Source organism: Lutra lutra, chromosome 7, assembly GCF_902655055.1.
Source record: "Lutra lutra chromosome 7, mLutLut1.2, whole genome shotgun sequence".
Taxonomy (NCBI): Eukaryota; Metazoa; Chordata; class Mammalia; order Carnivora; family Mustelidae; genus Lutra; species Lutra lutra.
This window is the reverse complement of record NC_062284.1, coordinates 6629899-6650467: the sequence shown is the minus strand read 5'-3', so window position 1 is coordinate 6650467 and position 20569 is coordinate 6629899. Positions and strand designations below refer to the sequence as shown.

The 20569-nt window shown below is 57.0% G+C and overlaps 1 protein-coding gene across 1 annotated transcript; it reads left to right on the top strand.

The window, feature by feature from the left end:
* The first annotated feature begins 1838 nt into the window (after positions 1 to 1838).
* Positions 1839 to 13403, top strand: ISG20 (interferon stimulated exonuclease gene 20). Its single transcript, XM_047738910.1, has 4 exons — positions 1839 to 1969; positions 2208 to 2459; positions 11670 to 11870; positions 13164 to 13403. Exons 2-4 carry the CDS (start codon positions 2232 to 2234, stop codon positions 13248 to 13250), a joined length of 516 nt encoding a protein of 171 aa, XP_047594866.1. The 5' UTR covers positions 1839 to 1969; positions 2208 to 2231; the 3' UTR covers positions 13251 to 13403.
* The last annotated feature ends 7166 nt before the right edge of the window (positions 13404 to 20569 follow it).

Here is a 20569-nt window from a genome sequence, read left to right as displayed (position 1 = left end):
GAAGCCTAAGGGAGAGGGAGCAAACTGGGTAGATAACCTGGAGGCAGAGCTTTCCAGGTGGAGATGGAGGTTGGATAGCACAGGCCCACCCAGGCCCTGGGGACCAGACAAGGCCAGTGCGGTGGGAGGAAGTGAGAAGGAGTGGTGAAGGCATGCAGAGGGGCTGACCTTTGCAGCGGGACCAAAGATAGAGACCTGATCCTGCCCTATGGCCAAGAATGGGAGGCCCTGGGGGCAGTGGAGGGGGTAGTCTGGGAGAAGGAACCCTGTGAATACACAAAGGCCTCCGGTTTAGGTGTAAACAGTGATGCCAGATGAGATGGGGAAGGCTGGTGGAGAGGTGACAGGGTCCTGGAAACTGCGGGGAAGTTGAGGTTTGCTGTTTTTTAGACGACAGGAAACCACTGTAGGTTCTCGAGCAAAGTGCTGTCCCAAACAGTGCAAGAGATTAGATATGGGGAAATGAAATCTCTTCGGATTTGAAGGACAGTGTGGAGCAGGGTGTGAAGGGGGAGGTGGGAAGACCCGGGAGCTGATGGGCCGGTGGGGAGGGGCCACGGGGAAAGGCAGGGAGGGTGACCATGGAGCAGGCTCCAGACCGTGAGGCAAAGAACAGGAGTGGCGGGCATGTGTTCTCTCTGGGACGGGCGGAGGCCAAGCAGGGTGAGGGCGTGAGATGCGTGGGGTCCTAAGGGGACTGTAGAAGCAGAAACCTCACCACTGAATCTCGAGGGGGTTACTTTTTCAATGCACCTTCACAAAAAGTAACACATTCTGCTTCATCTCCCTAAATCAGGGCATAATCCTTCATGCATTTGAGAAACAAAAAGTCCCCTAACAGTCTGAAGTCAAGCAAAAATTGCTCATTTAGGATGGGAACCCAAAATAATCTATCTCAAATTCAAACCCATGGAACGACAGCCGTGAGCTATGCCCTACCGTTAAGGTGTATTTCAGGGCTGGATTTCATGTTTGAGGTGAGGTCCGCTACAGTCTGACGTCACTTGGTGGAAACACCAGGGACCTGGGGAAATTCCTTTACAAGCCACAAACCTTGGTGACATCTGGGGGAAATCAGATCCCACGGCTCAAAGCTTACTCCTCGTGCGCCTGGGGCAGGAGGCAAGGATCTTGATGCCAGTCCGTGGTGACGACTTCCTCACTGAAAGCTGGTTCTGTTTTTGTCTCAGCTGTAACTCATTCATCTATTTGATAAATACCGAGGGCTCTCTGTGTTGTCAGGCATGGTTGTAGGAGGCCAGGGTTCTAACCCCCGGAAGTGTGGCCAGGCCGGTGGGGCTCTATCCAGGCTCTCTTTTCCTTGTCCTCAAACAGTGTCAGCCCAGCTGAAGGCAGAGCCCGTTGAGGGCAGACAGATGGCAGGTTCTGAGACACCCCCGAGGCACTGGTGACTCTAGGGGCTCCCTCCCAGCTCGCCTTCCCTGGGTGGGGGGGAGGGTAGGCCAGCCCCACTCACACCCAGCCTTCTCATGCCCTCCCTGTTGATAGCCACAATGTCCCAAGAGCCAGGTCCCCCTGCCCCCATTAGAGACGTCTCTAAGTATCAGGTTGGTCGTGGCCCCGGAAGTTGTGGGACATTCTGAGGTCCCCGATCCTGGGGATGTTTATTCTCTGGACAGACGGAAGGTGAGAAACGGAGGAAAGGTGTGGCAAGCCGCTGGCTTCCCATCAGCCCATCGTCTGAGAAGAGGAGGGCTCCGTGCACTTGGGTGGGGGCATGGGGTGTGGGCAGGGGCAAAGGTGACCTGCGAGGACAGCGAGGCTGGAGCAACCCAGCCCACGTGCCCGGCCTCCGGTCCCTGACTTCGCCTGATAAAAACCAGAAACTGAAACAGGGTCAGGATTCCCGGTGTGAAGTCAGAGATGACTCACAGCTTGGAAGGACTGCAGTAGCGGAGAAGTGGCACCAGAGAGGCAGATGTGAGCCAAGGGCAGTGGAGGTGGGCAGGTGAGTGGGAGCCGGAGCAGGGGTGAGGGAGGGGGTGGCCTGCCCGTCCCCGAGGACCCCAGGACCTCTGGGCTCCGGAAGCCGGGCGGGGTGGCAAGAGGCCCCCTTTGCCTTTTGCTGGGTGGTGTTCGTGACAAACAGGGCAGAGGGCACAGGCTGGCGGGGTGGTGGCTGAGGACACCTGGGGCCTCGGTGTCCTCATGTTGAGTTGTTGCCCCCACCCATCTTGCCTCCCCAGCACGTCTGAGGGTCCCGCTGAAGCATGGCGAGCAGCCCTGCGGTGGTGGCCATCGACTGCGAGATGGTGGGGCTGGGGCGTGGCCAGGGGAGCGGCTTGGCTCGCTGCAGCCTCGTGGACATCAATGGCATGGTGCTCTACGACCAGTTCATCCGGCCCGAGGGGGAGATCATGGATTACAGGACGAGGTTCAGCGGGATCACACCTCGGAACATGGAGGCGGCCACGCCGTTCGCCGTGGCCAGGCAGGAGGTGAGTAGAGGGCTGTCCGCGGGCCAGGCCGGACTCCTGCACACACACCCACGTGCACACTTCCCGGGCACCTTCTCCGGGTGCCAGGTCTGCGACCTGTGACCCCAGATGTGGCAGGTTCCCCCACCTCTGTGTGAGGGAGCTCTGGGGCATCCCTGTGAAGGCCTCCTGACCTCAGCCTTAGACTCACATCTGGGAGCGGCCTTCAGGGCATCTGATCCGCCCTGCTGGCCCTGTGATGGGGGAACCTGGTCCCACCTGAGGTTCCCCATGGTGGGGTTCTTTTCTCTACCCTGGCTGCCCCTGGTCAGCCTCTTGGTAGGGAGCTCCCGGAGTTGGAGAACAGGCCTGGAGCCCCTGGACCGAGGGGAGAGCTTGTGCCCAGCCCCACGGTAGGCCTTCCATCAGCTCGAGGTCAGTATGTGGCCCCGAGATTTCCCACCCTCCCGGTTCACCTAGTTGTGATAACTTGTTTAAGTCCCAGTTTCTGTTTCTGTTTCCGTTTCACTGAATCACTAGATGGAAAGCAAACTCAACCTCTCTTGCATCAGCTTTAGTTAATACTCAGAAGGTTACAAGGGCATGTAAATTCATGAGTCTCTAGGCTGCTGGGGCTTGGTGGGGGGGAGTCCCTGAGGAACAGAGAGGAACGAGGTCTGTCCTAGGTGCACACACCGCACCCCAGGCTCCGGGCGCTGGAGAGAAACAAAACATAAGCAGTAATAGTTCCTGTTTCCTGCTCACTGGCAGGCCGGAGCTCGCGCCCACCTCACGGGACAGCCGCCGGGAGGGTTCTCGGGGGTTGTAAACTCAAGATTCAGCAGGGCCAGTCTTGAATCCTGGCTGCTGACTTAGCAGCTGAGTTACCTCGGGGAAGTTACTGCGGCAGCCGCTCTGTGTACCCAGTTGCCCACACCTGTAACAGAAACTGGATGTAAGAATTACAATTTCATAGGATTATCGTGAGGACTGAGAGAAATGTTAGAAAGGCCCAGACAGAGTGCCTGTGTAAGGACTCGAGAAATGTTAGCTGTTACAGTCGATCGTCTGTTATCCCCAAATTAGAGATGCAGAAACTGAGGCCCGCTGGAACTAAGTGTATTGGTTTGCTGGGGCCACTGTAGCGACTTGCTGCTACACTGGGGGCTCAAACAGCAGAAATTCATCGTCCCACCATCGTGGAGGCTGGGGTGTGGGCAGGCTCGCTTCCTTCTGTGGTGCGGGAGAGTCGGTGCCGCGTCTCTCTCCCAGCATCTGGGGTCAGCTGGCCGGTCTGGCTGTGGCCTGGCTTACAGAGGCATCACCCCCGTCTCTGCCTTCAGGTTCGCATGGTGTTCTCCTTGCGGCATGCTTTGTGCCCCTGGGGCTCGTGTATGAGGACAGCTGTCCTGTTGTATTAGGGCCCTGAGGGTCTCTGCTAGTTACATCTGCAATGACCCGATTTCCAGATAATTCACATTTTGAGGTCCTGGGGGCTAGGATTTCAACATGAATCAGGGTGGGGGACACACAATTTAACCCATAGCACTAAGTGATTTGCAAAGGTTCACGTAACAGAAGGTGGTCAGGACTCAGAGCTCAGGCCCAGACCTCTAGAGCTGTGTGTCCAAGGGGGCCACCGAGCCACATGTGGCTGTGAGCTCCCCAAAATGACTGGTCCGAACCGTGATGTGCTATCAATGTAAAATGCACACAGGACTGCAAAGACTTGTGTTAAAAAATTCATAAAAGACCTCAGTAGTTTTTTACATCACTGACATGTTAAAATGATAGCATTTTGGAATCTTAGGTTCAACGAAACATGAAAACTAACTTCCCCTATTTTTACCGTTTTAAATATGGCGAATAGGTGATTTAAAATTACACATGTGGCTCACGTTATAGGTCTACCAGACAGCACTGTTGTCTAGGTAGTAAGAGGAGGCCAGGGAGCCCTGAGTCATCAGCGTGGTTCTGCAAAGACTCCGTGAGGCTGGTGGTATTCTCGAGGGATGGGCGGAGCCTGTGTCTGCAACCCGGTGGGCCACAGAGAGCCATGGAAGATTCTTGAGCAAGAGCATGGCAGGATCAAACCCAAGTTTTGAGGAGACTAGAGTGGGGGGTGCTGTGGCGGATAGATGGTTGTGAGGAAAGAGATGTCAATAGGGGACGAGTCAGAGCCCCTGGGGAGGCATCAGCAGACAGAGGACCGGGAAGAAAAAACTGTCAGGTTGGAGGTAGCCAGAAGGGAGTCACCAAGCAGGGGAGGGCAACATAAGGAAGAGGTGGGTTGGCTGTTCAGGGGTCAGCGGGGGGCCCAGGGTCATGGCAAGAGCTCCCCATACTCAGATCCCCATTGAGAGGCCAGGTGGACTAAATATCCCCATCCTTCCTCCCCGTCCTCCTCCTCCTCTCCCCAGCCCCCCACCCTCTCGCTGGTAGAGTAGCAAAAAGGACAGGAGAGCCCAGAGCAGGGGTCAGCAGGAGAGGAGGCAGCAGGGAAATCCTGCTCGCATCCCCTGGCCTGGACACGCAGCCAAGTCCCTGCATGCCTTTGGTCCCCACCCAGATTTGGGGCAGAATGCTTCGAATCTCATTTTTAGATTGTGCTAAGGCCCCAGGCTTCCTGTGTGTAGCTCTGAACCCTGCCCGGGGACTGCCACCTGAGCAGTCGTTCAGACAGGGAGCCAAGAATCTATAGACCAGGCAGACCTTTGAACCATATCTGAGGTTTGTATTTCCTGCTCCGTCATTCACTGGCTTGTGTGACCTTTGGCAAGTTCTCGAACTTTCTGAACCTGTTTGCTCATCAGTGACGTGGCTGCTGATGCCTCCTCCCTGGCCCTTGGAGTTTGGATGGAGTGCTATGGCCTGTAGCCTGGAGCACAGTGCCGGGCCCACAGTGATGGTCACTAACTGTGCCCATGGAGGGAGAAGGGCAGACACCTAGATGATCGGTCTGAGTCCCCTTTCTGACTTCCCTTGAGAACTGTGGTCTTAGATTCTGGCTCTCATTTTCTGCCTGAACAGCAGGTAAGCTGTGCCAGAGAACTTTCCCAGGCCTGGCTCAGATCACAGCTTCCCCATACCACTGTTCAAACATCTCCCATGGCTCCCCATTGCCCAAGGTCCCCCAGCACAATACTCGTGGACCTCCGCACCCTACCAACTTGCTTTTCCTGCTTGCTTTCATGACTCAGTCACTATCCAGCCACACCCGTACTCTCCCCAGCCCCCTTCCCTGCCCCTAGATCCCTGCCCCATGCTGGCAGGCCTTACCCTCCGCCTACCCTGCCCATCATCGCCACCTCCCTGCATGGGGCCTCTAGTTCTCTTGCTGTGGCCCCTGTACTTTAAAGCTTGCCTGTCCGCACACCTGGTCTGCCTAGTTCCATGCCGCTGCTGTGTTTACTCTGCCCCCAGACTGGGTGGTGTACTTTGTGCACAGAAGGTACCCTGAGAATGTTTGTGGGATCGGAGTTGAATTGATTTTCATAAAATACAGGTGTTCCAGGAGCTGCGTGACACAAAGTTCCCTCCGCCCTCATGCTGGCCTTGGCTGCCAAGAGGCAGCGATGCACACCCAGCCGGGGACTGGAGGGCAAGGACACTGTTTGTTAGACGTGCATGGATGTGGGTGTGTGTCCTCTGGCTTGTTGCTAAACTTCTCTGCGCCCTTTGGTAGGAGTGTCTGGGCCATGGGGAGGGGTGAAGCAGGACAGGTGTATCCAGCATCGTGTTCTGGCTCTGTTCTAAGCGCTTGCCATGCACCCCTGCCTTTGCTCCCCATAGTAGCCCTGGGAAGTAGCTAACCGGCATTGCTGCCCCATTTTACAGATGAGCAAACTGAGGCGCAAGGCTGCGCAGGCTCTCCAACGAAGGCGTAGAGTGGAGACCCAAATCCTGGCTCCAGAATTTGCTCTGGGATATTCAGATCCCATCATGAACGTGTATAAACGTCTCATCTGAATGCTAGGTGGCCGGCAAATGTGAGGGACAGGGTCAGGCACAGCCTGTGCGTGAAGATGTTGTACAAGGCAACAGCTGTCCTTTGTTTCCACAAACAAGGACACAGAGGCAGCTCGATCCCACTCTGTCGCCCCCATGTTCTAATCCCAAAGTCAGAGACTGGCCTCACGGGTCCCACGATGTGCTGGTTGGGGGCTCCCAAAGGGGAGAAGCCTATCAGCTATTTATCGGATCCCCCAGGGCTGGGGGACACCTCTCAGGTGAGCCTAGGGCTCTCCAGGCCTTGGTTTCATGCAGACAACTTCCCAACGCTGCTCACCAACCTGTCTCTTCCTCCGACGGGAGTGGCGAGTGGGCCTGGCTCATAGTGAGCCATAGACCAGCCCGTGGCGGCCAGCAGGGCTCTGGGGAGCTGGAAACCCCACCCAGTGCACCCAGGAGGGTTCCTGCCACAGGCCACTGAGAATGGGTGTGGGATCCCACCACTCCCTTCTTTGTTTTGATTTTTTGTAATGTGGTTTGATTATTTTCTTTCTTTTTTTTTTTTTTTTTTGACAGAGAGATCACAAGCAGGCAGAGAGGCAGGCAGAGAGAGAGGAGGAAGCAGGCTCCCCGAGAGAGCAGAGAGCTCGATGCGGGGTTCGATCTCAGGACTCCGAGATCATGACCTGAGCTGAAGGCAGCGGCTTAACCCACTGAGCCACCCAGGCGCCCCTGGTTTGATTATTTTCATAGTGGGAAGTTTCTGCCTGTCATCTTCTGAAACCTCTAGGTCTGACCATCATCTAGAGCAGTGGTTCCCAGTGTGGAGTGATTTTGCCCCCACCAAGGGATGTTTAGCAGTATCTGGAGACATTTCTGGTTGTCATAAATGGGGCAGGGGACCTGCTACTGACATCCGGTGGGGAGAGGACTGAGATGGGGCTAAACCATCCTATAACGTGCAGGACAGCCCCTCCCCCCAGCCACACACACACACCAAAGAAGCATCAAGAATGCCCAAGTTGAACAGCTGGTCTATAGAGCCCCACAGATCAGGCTGTCAGCACAGGAGGAGACAGGTCCAGAGAGGGGCGGCAACTTACTTAAGAACACACAGCAAAGCTGTGATACAACTCAGTGTTCAGATTCCGGCCTCTCACCTGGTGGGCTAATGAATGCTGTTTTTTCTTTTCATAGTAATTTTTTTTTTTTAAAGATTCTATCTATTTATTTGACAGAGAGAAATCACAAGTAGGCAGAGAGGCAGGCAGAGAGAGAGGAGGAAGCAGGCTCCCTGCTGAGCAGAAAGCCCGATGTGGGGCTCGAACCCAGGACCTGGGATCATGACCTGAGCCGAAGGCAGCGGCTTAACCCACTGAGCCACCCAGGCGCCCCAGTAATTTTTTTTTTTAAAGATTTTATTTATCTATTTGACAGAGAGAGAGATCACAAGTAAGCAGAGAGGCAGGCGGGGCGGGGGGCGGGGAAGCAGGCTCCCCACTGAGCAGAGAGCCCGATGCGGGGCTCGATCCCAGGACCCAAGCCAAAGGCAGAGGCTTTAACCCACTGAGCCACCCAGGCGCCCCATCTTTTCATAGTCATTTTTAATCACCTATAGTGTATTTTTGTAAGTTAATGCTCTCTTAATGTTAACCCAGTCCATTGAGTAGCATCTACCCATGATTAGGATTGAGGAGGGATAATTTCATTTTTAGTTGGCAGACAAACCAGCTGAATCCCATGAAGCCTCCGGGTTTAGGAGGGAAAAGCAGCAGAAGGGAGGCCTCCTACAGCTGTTTCTCAGCTACTGCCAAGGCCACCCGTGCTTGGGCCAAGTGCCCTGTTGGGGCCCTGCCACCGGGCCGGTGTCCCTGGGGCCCGGCCAGATGGAGGAGGATGGCTTCACCATCCAGGCTTCCCCCAGCAGAAGCAGCCTTGCGGGATGCGGGCACAAGCTGGGGTGGGTGCACCTGCAGAGCAAGGCAGGGGACTGGATGAAGGAGGCGACCAGGGCCACTCCAGAAGGTGACAGGAGGGCCTGGCCCTATGGATTTTTAACAAGGGCCCCAGGTAATTTTTTCTGATCAGGAACCTCTGGGAAATACTTGGAACGGGAGTGGGAATGCAGCGGCATCCCTGGCCGTCACCCCCCGCCATGGGACACAGGCACACGCTGCTCTGTGCCCCACTTTCCCCATCAGGAAGATGGTATGATGACTCCAGCCTCACAGGGGCCCCATTTCTGCTTCAGGAAGTCCTCACTGAGAGCTGACAAGGGTCCAGCATCCCCCTCCATGACCTCCAACATTACTACTGCTGAGCTAGGTTCCAGCAGGTCGTGACAAGGACAACTGTAATGACAGGGACGGGGTCAGGCAGCTCCAGACACCACACTGTAGCTCTCAACTCACCAGCTGTGTCCCCTGGGCACACCTTTCCATGTCTCTGGCCCCCAGTCCCCTCCTCTGTGGCAGGGAAATTGAACTCCTTGAGCTGAGAGGTGCCCGGCTGAGGTGAGGAGCATCCCTGTCCCAGGGCCGGTGACGAGAGCAGATGGGTGAATGTGTCCTTCCTCCTCCCCACTCTGCTCTCCAGGAATCTGAAACTCTGCCCCTGTGTCCGACAGACCTGCCTCCTGACGCTGACTCAAGGCAGGTCCCACAGCCCTGAGGGCCCCCCAGCTGGCACCTTCCCGTGCCCGGGCTCCGGCAGGCCCCCCACCTCCCTCCCCAGCTCTGCCTCAGGAAGTCGCCGGAGCCTCACCTCTCCTTGCCTTCACCTTCCACCTGGGGAACCGAAGCCCACATATGGTCTTTGACCTGAGAGCACACAGTGAGGACCCGCTGTCTCTCCCTGCCCGGGGCCCAGCATCCTTGCCCTGAGAAGTTGCTGGCATCTCCCTGCCAAAGACATTTTTCTCTTTTCCCGGTTTCCTCTTCCCACTGCTTGTCCACTCCTCGTATACTGTCTTGTCATGAGTCCCCTGCCCCCTCGGGTTCCAGAAGTGATTAAGTTCCCAGGAAGCCACCAAGTCCCAGTGACTCGGTCCTCTTGGCTCCTGGGACCTGTGGATGCAGTTTCTGGGATGGCAGAGAGTCCCTCAGGGCTCTGTGTGAACTGGACCCGAGCCAGCTCCTCACTGGGGGCAAACAGGCCACATTGTTCAGGAATGTTAAAGGATGTCAGTGAGAAAGGGTGTGTGGCCCCCGGCTGCCCAGTACGGCCCTGCGCTTTCCTCCACACACAGGACTCAGCTGATGCTGAGGCCATGTGCCCTCAGCGCTCACGTGAGTCCTGGGTCAGCAGCAGTGACACCCCGAATCCCAGATGTCCTGTGCTTCCCTGGGGGATGCCTCAGCCCATTGTGGTGTCTCCCCGCCCAGCCCAGCTCCATTCCTCCAGCGAGCCTCCCCAGTTCCCAGGCTGACTGCGGGTTCTGTCCAGCGGTGGCCCGACAACTGACAAACCATGGGAACGGGGGACACAGTGATGGGCGGGCTGGTGACCCTGCCCGCTGATGGCAGATGGGCAGACCCCACAGACAGGTCGCCTCATGTATCCGAGCCTTGGCTTCCCCTTCTGTGGACTGTCCACAGCAATCCTGTGGTGGCCAAGGGAGGTCACGTAATGCCCACGTGATGTCCCAGGAAACCCCTAGAAGCAGAAGCAGGGCATAGGAGGGTATTAGCCAGAAGACAGGACAGAAGCTACTGAAGAGCTGACCGAAGAGGGGCTTGAGCCCAAAGCTGCCCCTCCAGGGAGGGCCTGATACGGCTTCGCCCAAGGTCCCCCTTGCATCCTGATGACAGCCACAGTAAAGAAAGGGGACTGGCCCATGGGGCCTGAGGTAGGAGGCTGTCCACGGGGCCGCCACGGGAATGGAGTCAGGATGGAGGCACCTGTGTGGGTGCCTCCGGTTGCTCCCCTAAAGCTCGGCTGCGTGGCTGGCGGAGGCCTGGAGCCAGCCTGCTCTGAGTGTGGCTTTGAAGGCTCGCTCTGTCACTAAGTCACTTACTGGCTGTGTGACTGTCCCAGTTACCTAATGGTGCTTAGCAAATCACCTCCAAACATAGTGGTTCACAGAAGGTCAATATTTACTGTGCTCACACGTCTGCAATCTGGACGGGGCTTGGCCTGTGGGCTCAAGTGTTCCACAGGCCGGGAGCCGGAATCATTGGGAGCTTTGCCAGCTCAACTGCTGGGGCCCCTCGGGCTTGGCTCTCTGGCTCCCTGTGGTCTCTCCAGCAGTTGGCTTCGGGGTAGCTCGGGGCTGCTGAGGGACTGACCCCCAAGAAGTCAGAAGTCAGGTAGCCAGGCCCGTATTCATTCAAGGCGAGGGTGGCTGAGCTCCACCTTTGGAGAGCGGATGCGCCAAGGGACCCGCAAACTTGCTTAAAATCCACAGAGTAACCCGGGGGCAAATTATTTCCCTTTCTGGGGGCTTCAGTTTTTCTCCTCTGCAAAATGTCCATCAAGGACAGGCCTCTCTCCCAGCTCTGTTAGCTTCTTACGGTTCTGCTGTAACGAAACCATAAGCCGTGTGGTTTGAGGCACCATGGACATGTTGGCTCGCCGTTCCACAGGTTGGGAGTCTGGCACGGGTCCCAACGGCTGAAATCGAGGGGTGGGCAGGGCCGTGCTCCTTTCTGGAAGCTCTGCAGGAGGGTGCGTCTCCTTGCCTTTTCCAGCTTCTAGAGGCTGCCGTGTCCTTGACACCTGGCCCCTGCCTCACTCCCCCAGGCCAGCAGCTGCCTGTCAGGCCCTCAGGGAAAATCACTGACCTCCACATCTGAGGGTCCTTGCGATGATGTGGGGTCCCCATGAGCCGTGCAGGCGATCGCCCTTCCTGGGAGGTCGTCTTCTACCTGAAGCCCGTCTGCAACTTTAACTCCCCTCTGCCGGGTAAGGCGTCCGCATCTTTGCGGGGTTGCTATGCTGCCTGCCAGAGTGAGGGTTGTTGAAAGGATTAGACGACCTAACATGTGTGACGTACTCAGCCCGGCCCGTGGGACCTGCTCAACTTCGGCCACTGCTCTTCTCCGTGGAAGCCACTGAAGGAGTCAGGGACTCCCCTTTGGCACCGACCGCAACCACAGAGCATGAGGAGGGGCCCGTCCAGTCTCCCCATTTTGTAGACGACAGGTTGGAAGCCCAGAGAGGGGGGACAATTGGCTCAAAGTCCCACAGCAAGTCGAGGGGTGGGGGCTGCTTCCTGCGGGTGGCCCCAGGCCCGCGCAGAGGACCCTGCGTGAGGTGCGGCCTGCGTGTCCTCCTGGCCAGATCCTGCAGCTCCTGAGAGGCAAGCTAGTGGTGGGCCACGACCTGAAGCACGACTTCCAGGCGCTGAAGGAGGACATGGTCAACTACTCTGTCCACGACACGTCCACCGACAAGGTGCTGCTGCAGCAGGCCAACCTGCCGTCCCACAAGCAGGCCTCCCTCCGGCTGCTCAGCGAGGTTCTCCTCCACCGGCGCATCCAGGTGAGACACGCCCCCCCCTCCCCCCACCGCCACCGGCCTTCCCACTTTTCCAGGCTTCAGAGGCCTCCTCCTCCCACAAGGCTCTCACAGCCCCCAGGGGCTCCAGAACCCCCACATTTGGCCCAAAGATGCTCTGCTCCCCAGCAAGTCCTTCCCCAAGTCCTAAGAGACCATGGGCTCGCCAGCAAGAAAGGGGTGCTGGCTCTGGGCATCCCCAGCCCCCGGCCCCAGACAAGCACCAGAGTGTGGGAGCTTTACTCCAGAGCTGACCCCAGGCCGCTCCAGGAGAGCGGGGATGACAGGCAGGGAAAGGAAGGCACCCCATACAGGTTTTGTTTGGGTGCTTTCAAACTCAAGCCAGGTACTGCGTGGATAACCAAAGTTTAACCCCAGCATGGGCCTCTGGGAAATCCCACAGACCTCAGATTTACGCAGGGAGTGGGAGGTCCGGACAGCTCCCCTCAGGCATGGCAGCTGCTGCTGCTCCCGGGGGCCCCCACCCCTCAGCATCTGTCACCTCCAGCAAGCCCCGGGCGAAGGCATCTGGGTGTTGGTTCTCGTGAGATTACCGAGGTGGGCCGCACACTAGCAGTCACAGCTGCATGTGGGGCTTTCCCTGGCCAGCAGATACTTACCAGCCCCTTCTCTGGGCTGGGTTGGATGGGGTGCTGGAGACGCACGGCTGAGCAGGGCTGGGCCCGCCCCATGCTTGAGCAACCCTTGCTGGGAGGGAGAGTGGCCCATTAGCCTGAAGGGGTGAAGAATGGGTGGGTGGGGAGGAGGGCAGGTGTGCACGTCAGAAGGGTGAGCTTCGGCCTGAGGCAGGAGGCACCACTTGGCCGGGTGACCGGGAATTGTGTAGGTCGCCGGGAAGGGGCCTGAATTTGGGCCCCTCCATTAGCCTCGTGGCCCACGGGACCAGGGACAGAATGGTCATCACGTGCATTCACTGAGATGGTGCTTTAAAAACATTGTTTTGACCTATTGTTTTAATATGGGCCCGTGCCGCGGGGCTCCCTATGTGTCGGACAGAGGGCACAGCCCGGCTCTCCGGAGGCTGGAAGTTGTGCTTGGCCACGCCTGGGCCTAGGGCCCCAGCTCCGGGGCTGACAGCTGAGGCCAGGCCTGCTCCAGCAACCTGCTGAATCCAGGGGCATCAGAAGCCTGGGGAGACTCGCTCACGGACCCACCTTGGTGCCCGGGAACCCGGGGTGTGAGCAGGGAAGGCCCGGGTCACCCGGGGTCTCTGCGTTCAGCCCCACCCGAGCCCTCCCCCTGCGTCTGTGTTTACAGAACAGCCGCTCCGGACATAGCTCGGTGGAGGACGCCAGGGCCTCGATGGAGCTCTACAAGCTCTCCCAGAGGCTTCGAGCCCGCTGATGGCTGCCTTCCCCAGGCGAGAGGGGCTGGGGCTCCGTTCGGCCCCTTCCGCCCGAACGTCCCCAATGTCATCGTCTCTTCAAGACAGCAACCCCCTTGCTTTTGGAAAATGCATCTTTAGTAATAAAATAGCTCTATATTTTTTCTACTCCATCATTCTCTGAGCCGGGGAAGGGTGATGGGCCCCAGTCTGCGTGACGCTTAGAGGACAGTCAAGACCAAGCTGGAACGGGGGTGGGGTGGGGGACTGGGGGTATTGGTTTCCCGAATAATCTTGACTCCTGTGCGTCCAAGAAGCAGTTGGAGCAATCGAGGTGGCATGCAACTAAACCCTTGCCTCCGCCTCCCTTTTCCTGAGGCAGTGGCTCCTGGCTCAGAGGTCCATTCGTGCCATCTTGAAATGGGTGCCACTGCTCTGAAGCCGAGGTCCGGGGAATGTGGTGACCTTCATCAAGTCATCCCCCCTCTTGTAAAACGAGGAAGCAAAGGTAGTGGATTTTGAAGTCAGAACTAGGGTAGAGTCTTAGTAGCTAGAGTGAGTTACTGAACTCTGTGTCTCAGTTTCTCCACCTGTAAAATGGGAACTCTTTAAAAAAAAAAAAGATTTTATTTATTTATTTGACAGACGCTTCACCGACTGACCCAGCCAGGTGCCCCTAAAAAGTGGGGAAATTGTAACAATTCATAGGGTTCTTGTCGCACACAGAGCCCCCAGCATCATGCCTGTCAGAGCTTAAACACCCACCCAGCAAACCTCAGTTGGTTACCGTCTCTGATGCTCTCTGATTGAGGAGACCCCGGGGAGAGCAGCTGTGCTCTGCCACGGGAGCCGAACCCCGGAATGGGGCATGCATAGCTCGTGGGGAGAAGAGTCCACAGCAGAGCAGTGACTGGTCACTGGAATCAGCTGTAGAGTTATTTTAATCTGTGTCCGGCATCTCTAGACACAGAACTGTGTGTGTGTTGGGGGGGGGATGGGCGGCAGGTAATGCTGATCAGACCCTCCACGGGGGATTCTGATGTCCAGGACTGTTGACTCACCCCAGATGCTTGTTAAGCAACCCCAGGCCCCAAGCACAGTGTTCTCACACTGGACCGAGCATCAGCCTCACCTGGAGGGTGCTGGACCGCACCCCCAGAATTGCCAACGCCGGTCTGGGGTGGAAGCCCAGAATCTGCATTTTCTACAAGTTCCCCGTTGATCCCACTGCTGCTGGTCTCGACTGCGCTTCGAGAACCACAGCGAAGCATCGGCTGATGGTTGAGAGCCCTTGGCTAATGGTCAGAGGACCACCAGGGTCCACCTGCCCATTTGCACAATGACCTCTGGGAACCCGGCAGTGGGGCAGCTCCATTCCTCCCAGGTCTGGGAGAGCAGAGAGGGGCAGCTTGCTCCCTAAGGTGCTCTCCTGCCCCATTGCTCACTGGCGCCAGACTTTCAGGGCTGTGACCCCGCCTTCTGCAGCTGCCCCGTCTGGCTGAGACTGGCCACCAGGTGGCGCCCTTGGGCCATCTGTGGGTCCCTGGGGCCTGGAAGGTGGGACCAGCCCTGGAACACTTAGGAAGCATGAGGTGTGAGGGGCTGTGTCTTTAAAAACTGCTGGGGGCTGCAGCAGGGACTGGCCTGGAAGGTGAGCCCTGGCTCTCAGCCTCCCAGGCCAAGGTCTTTTCCACCTTGAAAGGAAGGATGAACTGGGATTCCCAGAGCAAAGGTGGTCCCCAAGGAAGTCTCTAACCCAGCTTCCCGCTTCCAGCTATGGTGCTTGGATGTCCCCTGTGAGGAGGCGCCCATCCTACCTCCCAGGTGGGCGCTGAGCTGAGGGCCAGGACCCCGGGGCCCGGGGCATGTGCTGTGGGCCCCGGCCCCACTCGCGAGACCCCCACCTTCTGTACAGCCAGTAGAGAGCACCAGCTGCAGAGTCAGGCTGATGTGGCTTGTGTGTCTCAGCTCAGAGAGCAGGTGCCCCACCCATCAGGCGGACGGAGAAGAGGGTGCAGAGCCCATGAGCAGGGTGCCCAGCCCCAGCTGGTGGGGGTGGGGACCCACAAATGACGCCCGGCATTACAGATCATAATCAAAATAAAGGCCTGCCTCTGGGCTGCGCCTCAGGACTCCTGACCCACCTGGGTCCCAGCAGAACAGGAGCTGTGGCCTGCAAGTGTCGGTGTCCTTCCATGAGACTGTAAAGCTTAGAGGACAGGAAGGTGATGTTTGCTGAGTGGCTGCTTTGGGACGAGATCTGTCGTCTGCAGCAGACCTGCTCCCAGCGACCTAGAGCTGGTAAAGGCCCACGAGCCCCGCCCTTACCCTGGAGCTAGACTCGGCCTTGCACAACTTCCACCTCAGTCTCCTCTTCTGTAAAATGGGAATATTAGTCCCAACTTCCATAGCTATCGTGGGAGCAGACGGGGCCAGGGAAGTGAAACCGCCCTGCCATCTGGCCCGGCCTATACAGGGTGCAGGTGACCTCTCCTTGCCCGGGGAGGCCATGCCGTCCTGCTCTCCAGCCCTCAGTCCTGGCAAGAGCAGGTCGGGCTCCACCCCGGGCACACAGGGACAAGGCCCAGCTGGGCTTAGCATCGCCTTGGCTTCTGCTCTCTCCTTCCTGAGCCCTTTGGTGGCCCCACTTGGCTCCCCTGGTTGGTTTCCAATCCCCCACCTCCTCAACCCTGCCCCACCTTCCTTCAGACCCACTGCTGCTGTCATTGTCCCCTGTGCCGCCCTCTTGGACCGGGGGGTCGGGGGGTGACCTTCCTCACTTTGTCCCTTCTATCTCTTCCCTTCCAGGACCTGAAATACCCTGGGGGACTATCTCTGCTCCAGGGCAGGAAGGCCAGGAGAAGGACTCTGCTGTCCTGGGTCCAAAGACCCAGTCCCCGGGGACCTGGGTGGATCCCAGTTTAACGGCAGCTTGAGGAGGATGGAGGTGGGGCTGGCAGTGATGAGGGTTTCCAGCAGGTGGAAGTTCTATCTGGCACCCCAGCCAGGGCAGGGCAGCTCATGGCGTGTGGTCTCTCCTGAGCCCATGGGAAGGTCCTGCCACCTCCTCCTGTCCCAGGCGGGCCTACAAGGTGAGCCAAGAGAAGAAGGGCTGGCCTGGTCAGGACCTCTTTTCCAACGCCCATAGGCGTAAATGCATAAGGGACCAGTGCAGGAAATAAAGGAGTGACTCAGCCCCGACGTGCCGTGCAGAACTGGAAATGCCTGCTCAGACCTGGGATAAATCCAATCCCACTCGTACATCGTGACCTGTCACCCACCTTTACATCACTTTCATTTCTCACACCTCTACCCCGAGTCTTTGACTTTCCAGGTTTAATGCCCTCAATTTCTTCAACGGTTTCCTCTTCTGCGAAGCCCCTCCCATTTCTCCTCTGTCCCCCTCCACCTCCGCGGCCCACCCACCACCCAGCCTGCCTGTCCCTTCTCTGCCCGCTCTCCTCAGCCCCATTCTCAGCGGATTCTTAGATGGGGAAGAGGTGCGGTAGGAACCAGGACTCCGCTGGGACAAGCGAACAAGTGGCACCCTCCGGCCAGGGCTGGCTTTGGAAAGACCCGTATGTTCACACAGATCTGGCAGAATGAATGAAGGCACCAAGGATGCAGTCACTTGTTGCCACCTAACCCTGAGGCATCGAGGGGAATTTGGAGGGGAACAGTCTTGGAACGGTCCCGCTTCCCTCGGTGCACCCGAGTCCCCTCTAACTGAGGCCTGTTTTGCCGCCTGAAACCCCTCAGCCTTCCAGCCCTCCTCTGCCCAGCCTGGTCCGGCCTGCATGGAGGTAAGTGCTTCTGTTCAGGGAAAGGGTTCTCTGGCATGGCCTGCTAACTGTCTTCGGGCACTTACCCAGGCCCCGCTCCCCACCAAAGGCCCCATGCAAAGGGCCGCTGTCTTGGAGGGTCAGGAGCCAGCCCGGGCTGGTTCCAATAGCGGTAAGAAGGCTGCCCGTGTCCTGCCCGGCATGCTGAGGGCTGGGCCGGGCTCCGCCGCCAAGAGGCTTACTCACTCGTGGAACAATTTCTCCTCTATATAGAAAGAACATATGCTTTTCCTGCTGGGGGAAGCGAGGGTTTGGAGGAGCTTTGCCGAGACGTGTAGGAAAAGGCAAACGTTGGCCTGGCTCCAGCACCCTGATTTCCAGCCACATGCTGTGTGTTGGGTGGCAGAGCCCGTCAGCCTCTGTTCCCAGGTGCAAGGGGAGAAGAAGGCCCAGGGGGTGCTGGTTGGGACCTCGGTTTTAGGACACTGAGCTAGTTCCTTGCTCAGGGCTGGATGTCCTCATCTCATTTTTCCTGTTCTGTCCTCCAGGGTTGAGGGCTCAGACAGAGGGAGAGGGACTCTGCTAGCCAGTCCCAGCTCAGCAAATCCCTCCTACCTCCCCTGCCACTGCTGTGTCCTCGAACAGGGGCTGCAGCAGCCCCTCCTGGCTTACCCCCACCCAGGACCCTCCGTCCAAGGGAAGAGCTCGGGCCGAGGTGGAGCAGGTAGGGCCTGGCTGCCCAGATCTCCCCGCACCCAGTACCAGTGGGAGTCTAAAGACAGGAGGCACAGATTCAAAATAAAAATTCTTCCGATGTGAGCTCTCCTCTTCCCTCTAAGGGACAGGAAAAGGCTGGAAGCGAGACGCCAAGGCTGGTGCTCATCCTCAGGGAGGAAATCCCAGGAGCCCGGACCGCAGCGCCACCCGGGAAGGGCAGGACTGGCCAGCAGCAGGCCGGAGGGCAGCCTCGGCCCGCTCGCTTCCCGCCCCCGGGCGCTTCTGACCCCTCCGAGGTTTTGGTTCCTGAACTGCAGATAGAATCCTCGCCCGGTGCAAGGCTCAGAGACAAGGATGCCAAGAGCCAGGCACGGCGGACAGGTGCTCCATGAAAGCTTGCCTTTGAGCAAAGAAGTATTCGGGCCCTGAGTGGGGTTGGGGGGGGCTGGCAAGGGTTGGGGGGACCAGCTGTTTCTAGTCCCGTGGGGCCTGCCCATTAAGCTATGAGACTCTCCAATGCAATCAGTGGGACTCCTGGGGTCCTGCCAGGGTCTTAGCAGTCTGGGCCGCTCTAACAGAATACCACAGCCCTGGTGGGCTCGACAACAGGCTTTAGTTCTTCTAGCTCTTCAGGCTGGGAAGTCCAAGCCCCAGGGGGCAGCAGATCTGGCCTCTGGGGAGGACCCTCTTCCTGGTTTGCAGCCATCTTCTTGTGGTGTCCTCCCATGCTAGACACAGAGGCCACGTCTCCGGTGTCTCTTCTAAGGACACAGATCCCCTTCCCGAGGCTCCACACCCCTGACCTGACTGCCTCCTAGATGCCCCACTTCCAAACACCATGGCACTGGGTGGGGGGCGATGAAGGGCACTGACGAGGAAGCCCGGGCCGGCCCAGGGATGTTATTTGGCCAGAGTCACGCAGGGAGGCAGGGCTAGAGACGGGACTTGAATTCATCCCAGGGGAAAAGATGCTTGGGATTCGTCACCCGTGGAGGAGACAGATAAGCCCGATCTCTTTTTCTAGAAGAAGCCCCATGCTGGTGTGGAGAAGAAAGTGTCCCAGGCCGAGGTGAGAGTGGGGTCAGGCCTCAGGGGTCCTGGCCTTCAGCACCGGGCACTGGAAAATGGAATTAACCATTATACATTTGCATGTATATTTGCAAGCCTTACCGTAGTATCTCCCAGTTTAAAAGCCAGCAAAAGGAAACCCTTGCTCCTACAACCTTGTTCTCCCTCCCCATGAATATCCCCCTCCAGGAACCACTATTCTAATGCCTAAACCTCCATGAGTAGTTCGGTCTGTTCTAGAATGTCACGTAACTGGGATCAAATAATATACATCCTTTTGCTCACATAGTTTTGGGTTTTTTTTTTTTTTTTTTTTTGGTAAGATTTTATTTATTTGAAAGAGAGAAACAGAGAGGGGGGAACACAAGCACGGGGAGAGAGAGAGGGAGAAGCAGGCTTCCCGCTGAGCCGGGAGCCAAATGTGGGGCTCGATCCCAGGACCCTGGGATCACGACCTGAGCCAAAGGCAGACACCCAACGACTGAGCCCCCCCGGGCATCCCCCAGCATCGGAGTTTTGAGATTCATCTCCATTGTTGCGTGTATCCACTGTTCGTTCCTGCGGGGATGGAAACGTTCTGTACCACCCCATACAGCTGCCGCTACAACGCGTAGCTTTGGAGCCCTTGAAATGTGGCTGGTGTGCCTGAGGGACTGTGTTCTTAAATTCTATTTAGATTTAAATTGTTAAAAATAAAATAGCCACGTGTGGTTACTGGCTACTGGCTCCTCTAGTGGACAAAACAGACAAAATAAAAAAACCACTGAAAGAATGAGGAGGAGACACCAATCCAGCAATGGTAATACTTGGAAATACGAATGTTCTCCTCTCAGAACGCGCTGACGAAAGCACAGGGCGTGGCAAGCAGTCATAAGACCCTTTACCATGTTTGCCTTTATTTCCGGTTTTGAACCCCCCAAAAGTTGGGCTGTTTTCACTGTTTGATAACAAATAGACATTCTACTATGTACATGACTGATGTCATCCACTGTCCTCATGATTCATGTTTTCGGTGTTAAAAACCATTTTTGCCCTTTGGAACTCAGGGTCAATATTTGGATGAACCATCAGATGGAAGGCAAGACTTAGTAAAGGGCCCTCAGCACACTCATCATCTACTGTCCCTTGACCCTGGGGTCTTCTCTGGCTACCGCCACACCCGTCCTTCCCCTCCCAGCCAGCGCCTGCCCCCGGAGAAGCTCGTATTTACCTAGAGTCTTCTCCTTCGCCCTCTCCAATGCACTGGCTTCTGTCCTAAGGACTGTGCTGGAAGATCTCCAACCAACTCTCTCAGTGACCTTCAAATGGTCAACTCCAGTGGATTGACTGATCCTCAGGGCTTATCCCCCGTGACTCCTCGCCAGCATCTGACAATGTTGGCCACCCCTTCCCGGAACTCTATTTTTTTAAGGACACAAGCCTCTCCTGATTCTTTCCATCCTGCTACCTACTTTTCTGCCCACCCCTCCAAGAGGGTGTTTCCTTCAGCTCGTCCTCCTCAGCCACGCCCACTTCTCGCTCTGCCTCGTCTCCCTGGGCAATTTTACTTATGTCTATAACTTCAATTGTCTCTTTAGGTGATGACTCACTAGCCTCTCTCTTAAATTCTAAACCTGTCCAACGGGATTCTCCACGGGCACGTCAAACCCAGCAGGTCTCCAAATTCTGAAGAGCGTCGTCATTCCCTTTTACATTTCTTATGTATTTTTTTTTAAGATTTTATTTATTTATTTGACAGAGATCACAAGTAGGCAGAGAGGCAGGAAGAGAGG

Excerpts from the sequence above, each read along its gene's own strand:
- ISG20 (XM_047738910.1), top strand. The coding sequence starts at position 2,232 with ATGGCGAGCAGCCCTGCGGTGGTGGCCATCGACTGCGAGATGGTGGGG. Across the intron at positions 2,460-11,669 it reads TCGCCGTGGCCAGGCAGGAG|ATCCTGCAGCTCCTGAGAGG; the intron begins GTGAGTAGAGGG and ends CCTCCTGGCCAG. Across the intron at positions 11,871-13,163 it reads TCCTCCACCGGCGCATCCAG|AACAGCCGCTCCGGACATAG; the intron begins GTGAGACACGCC and ends CTGTGTTTACAG.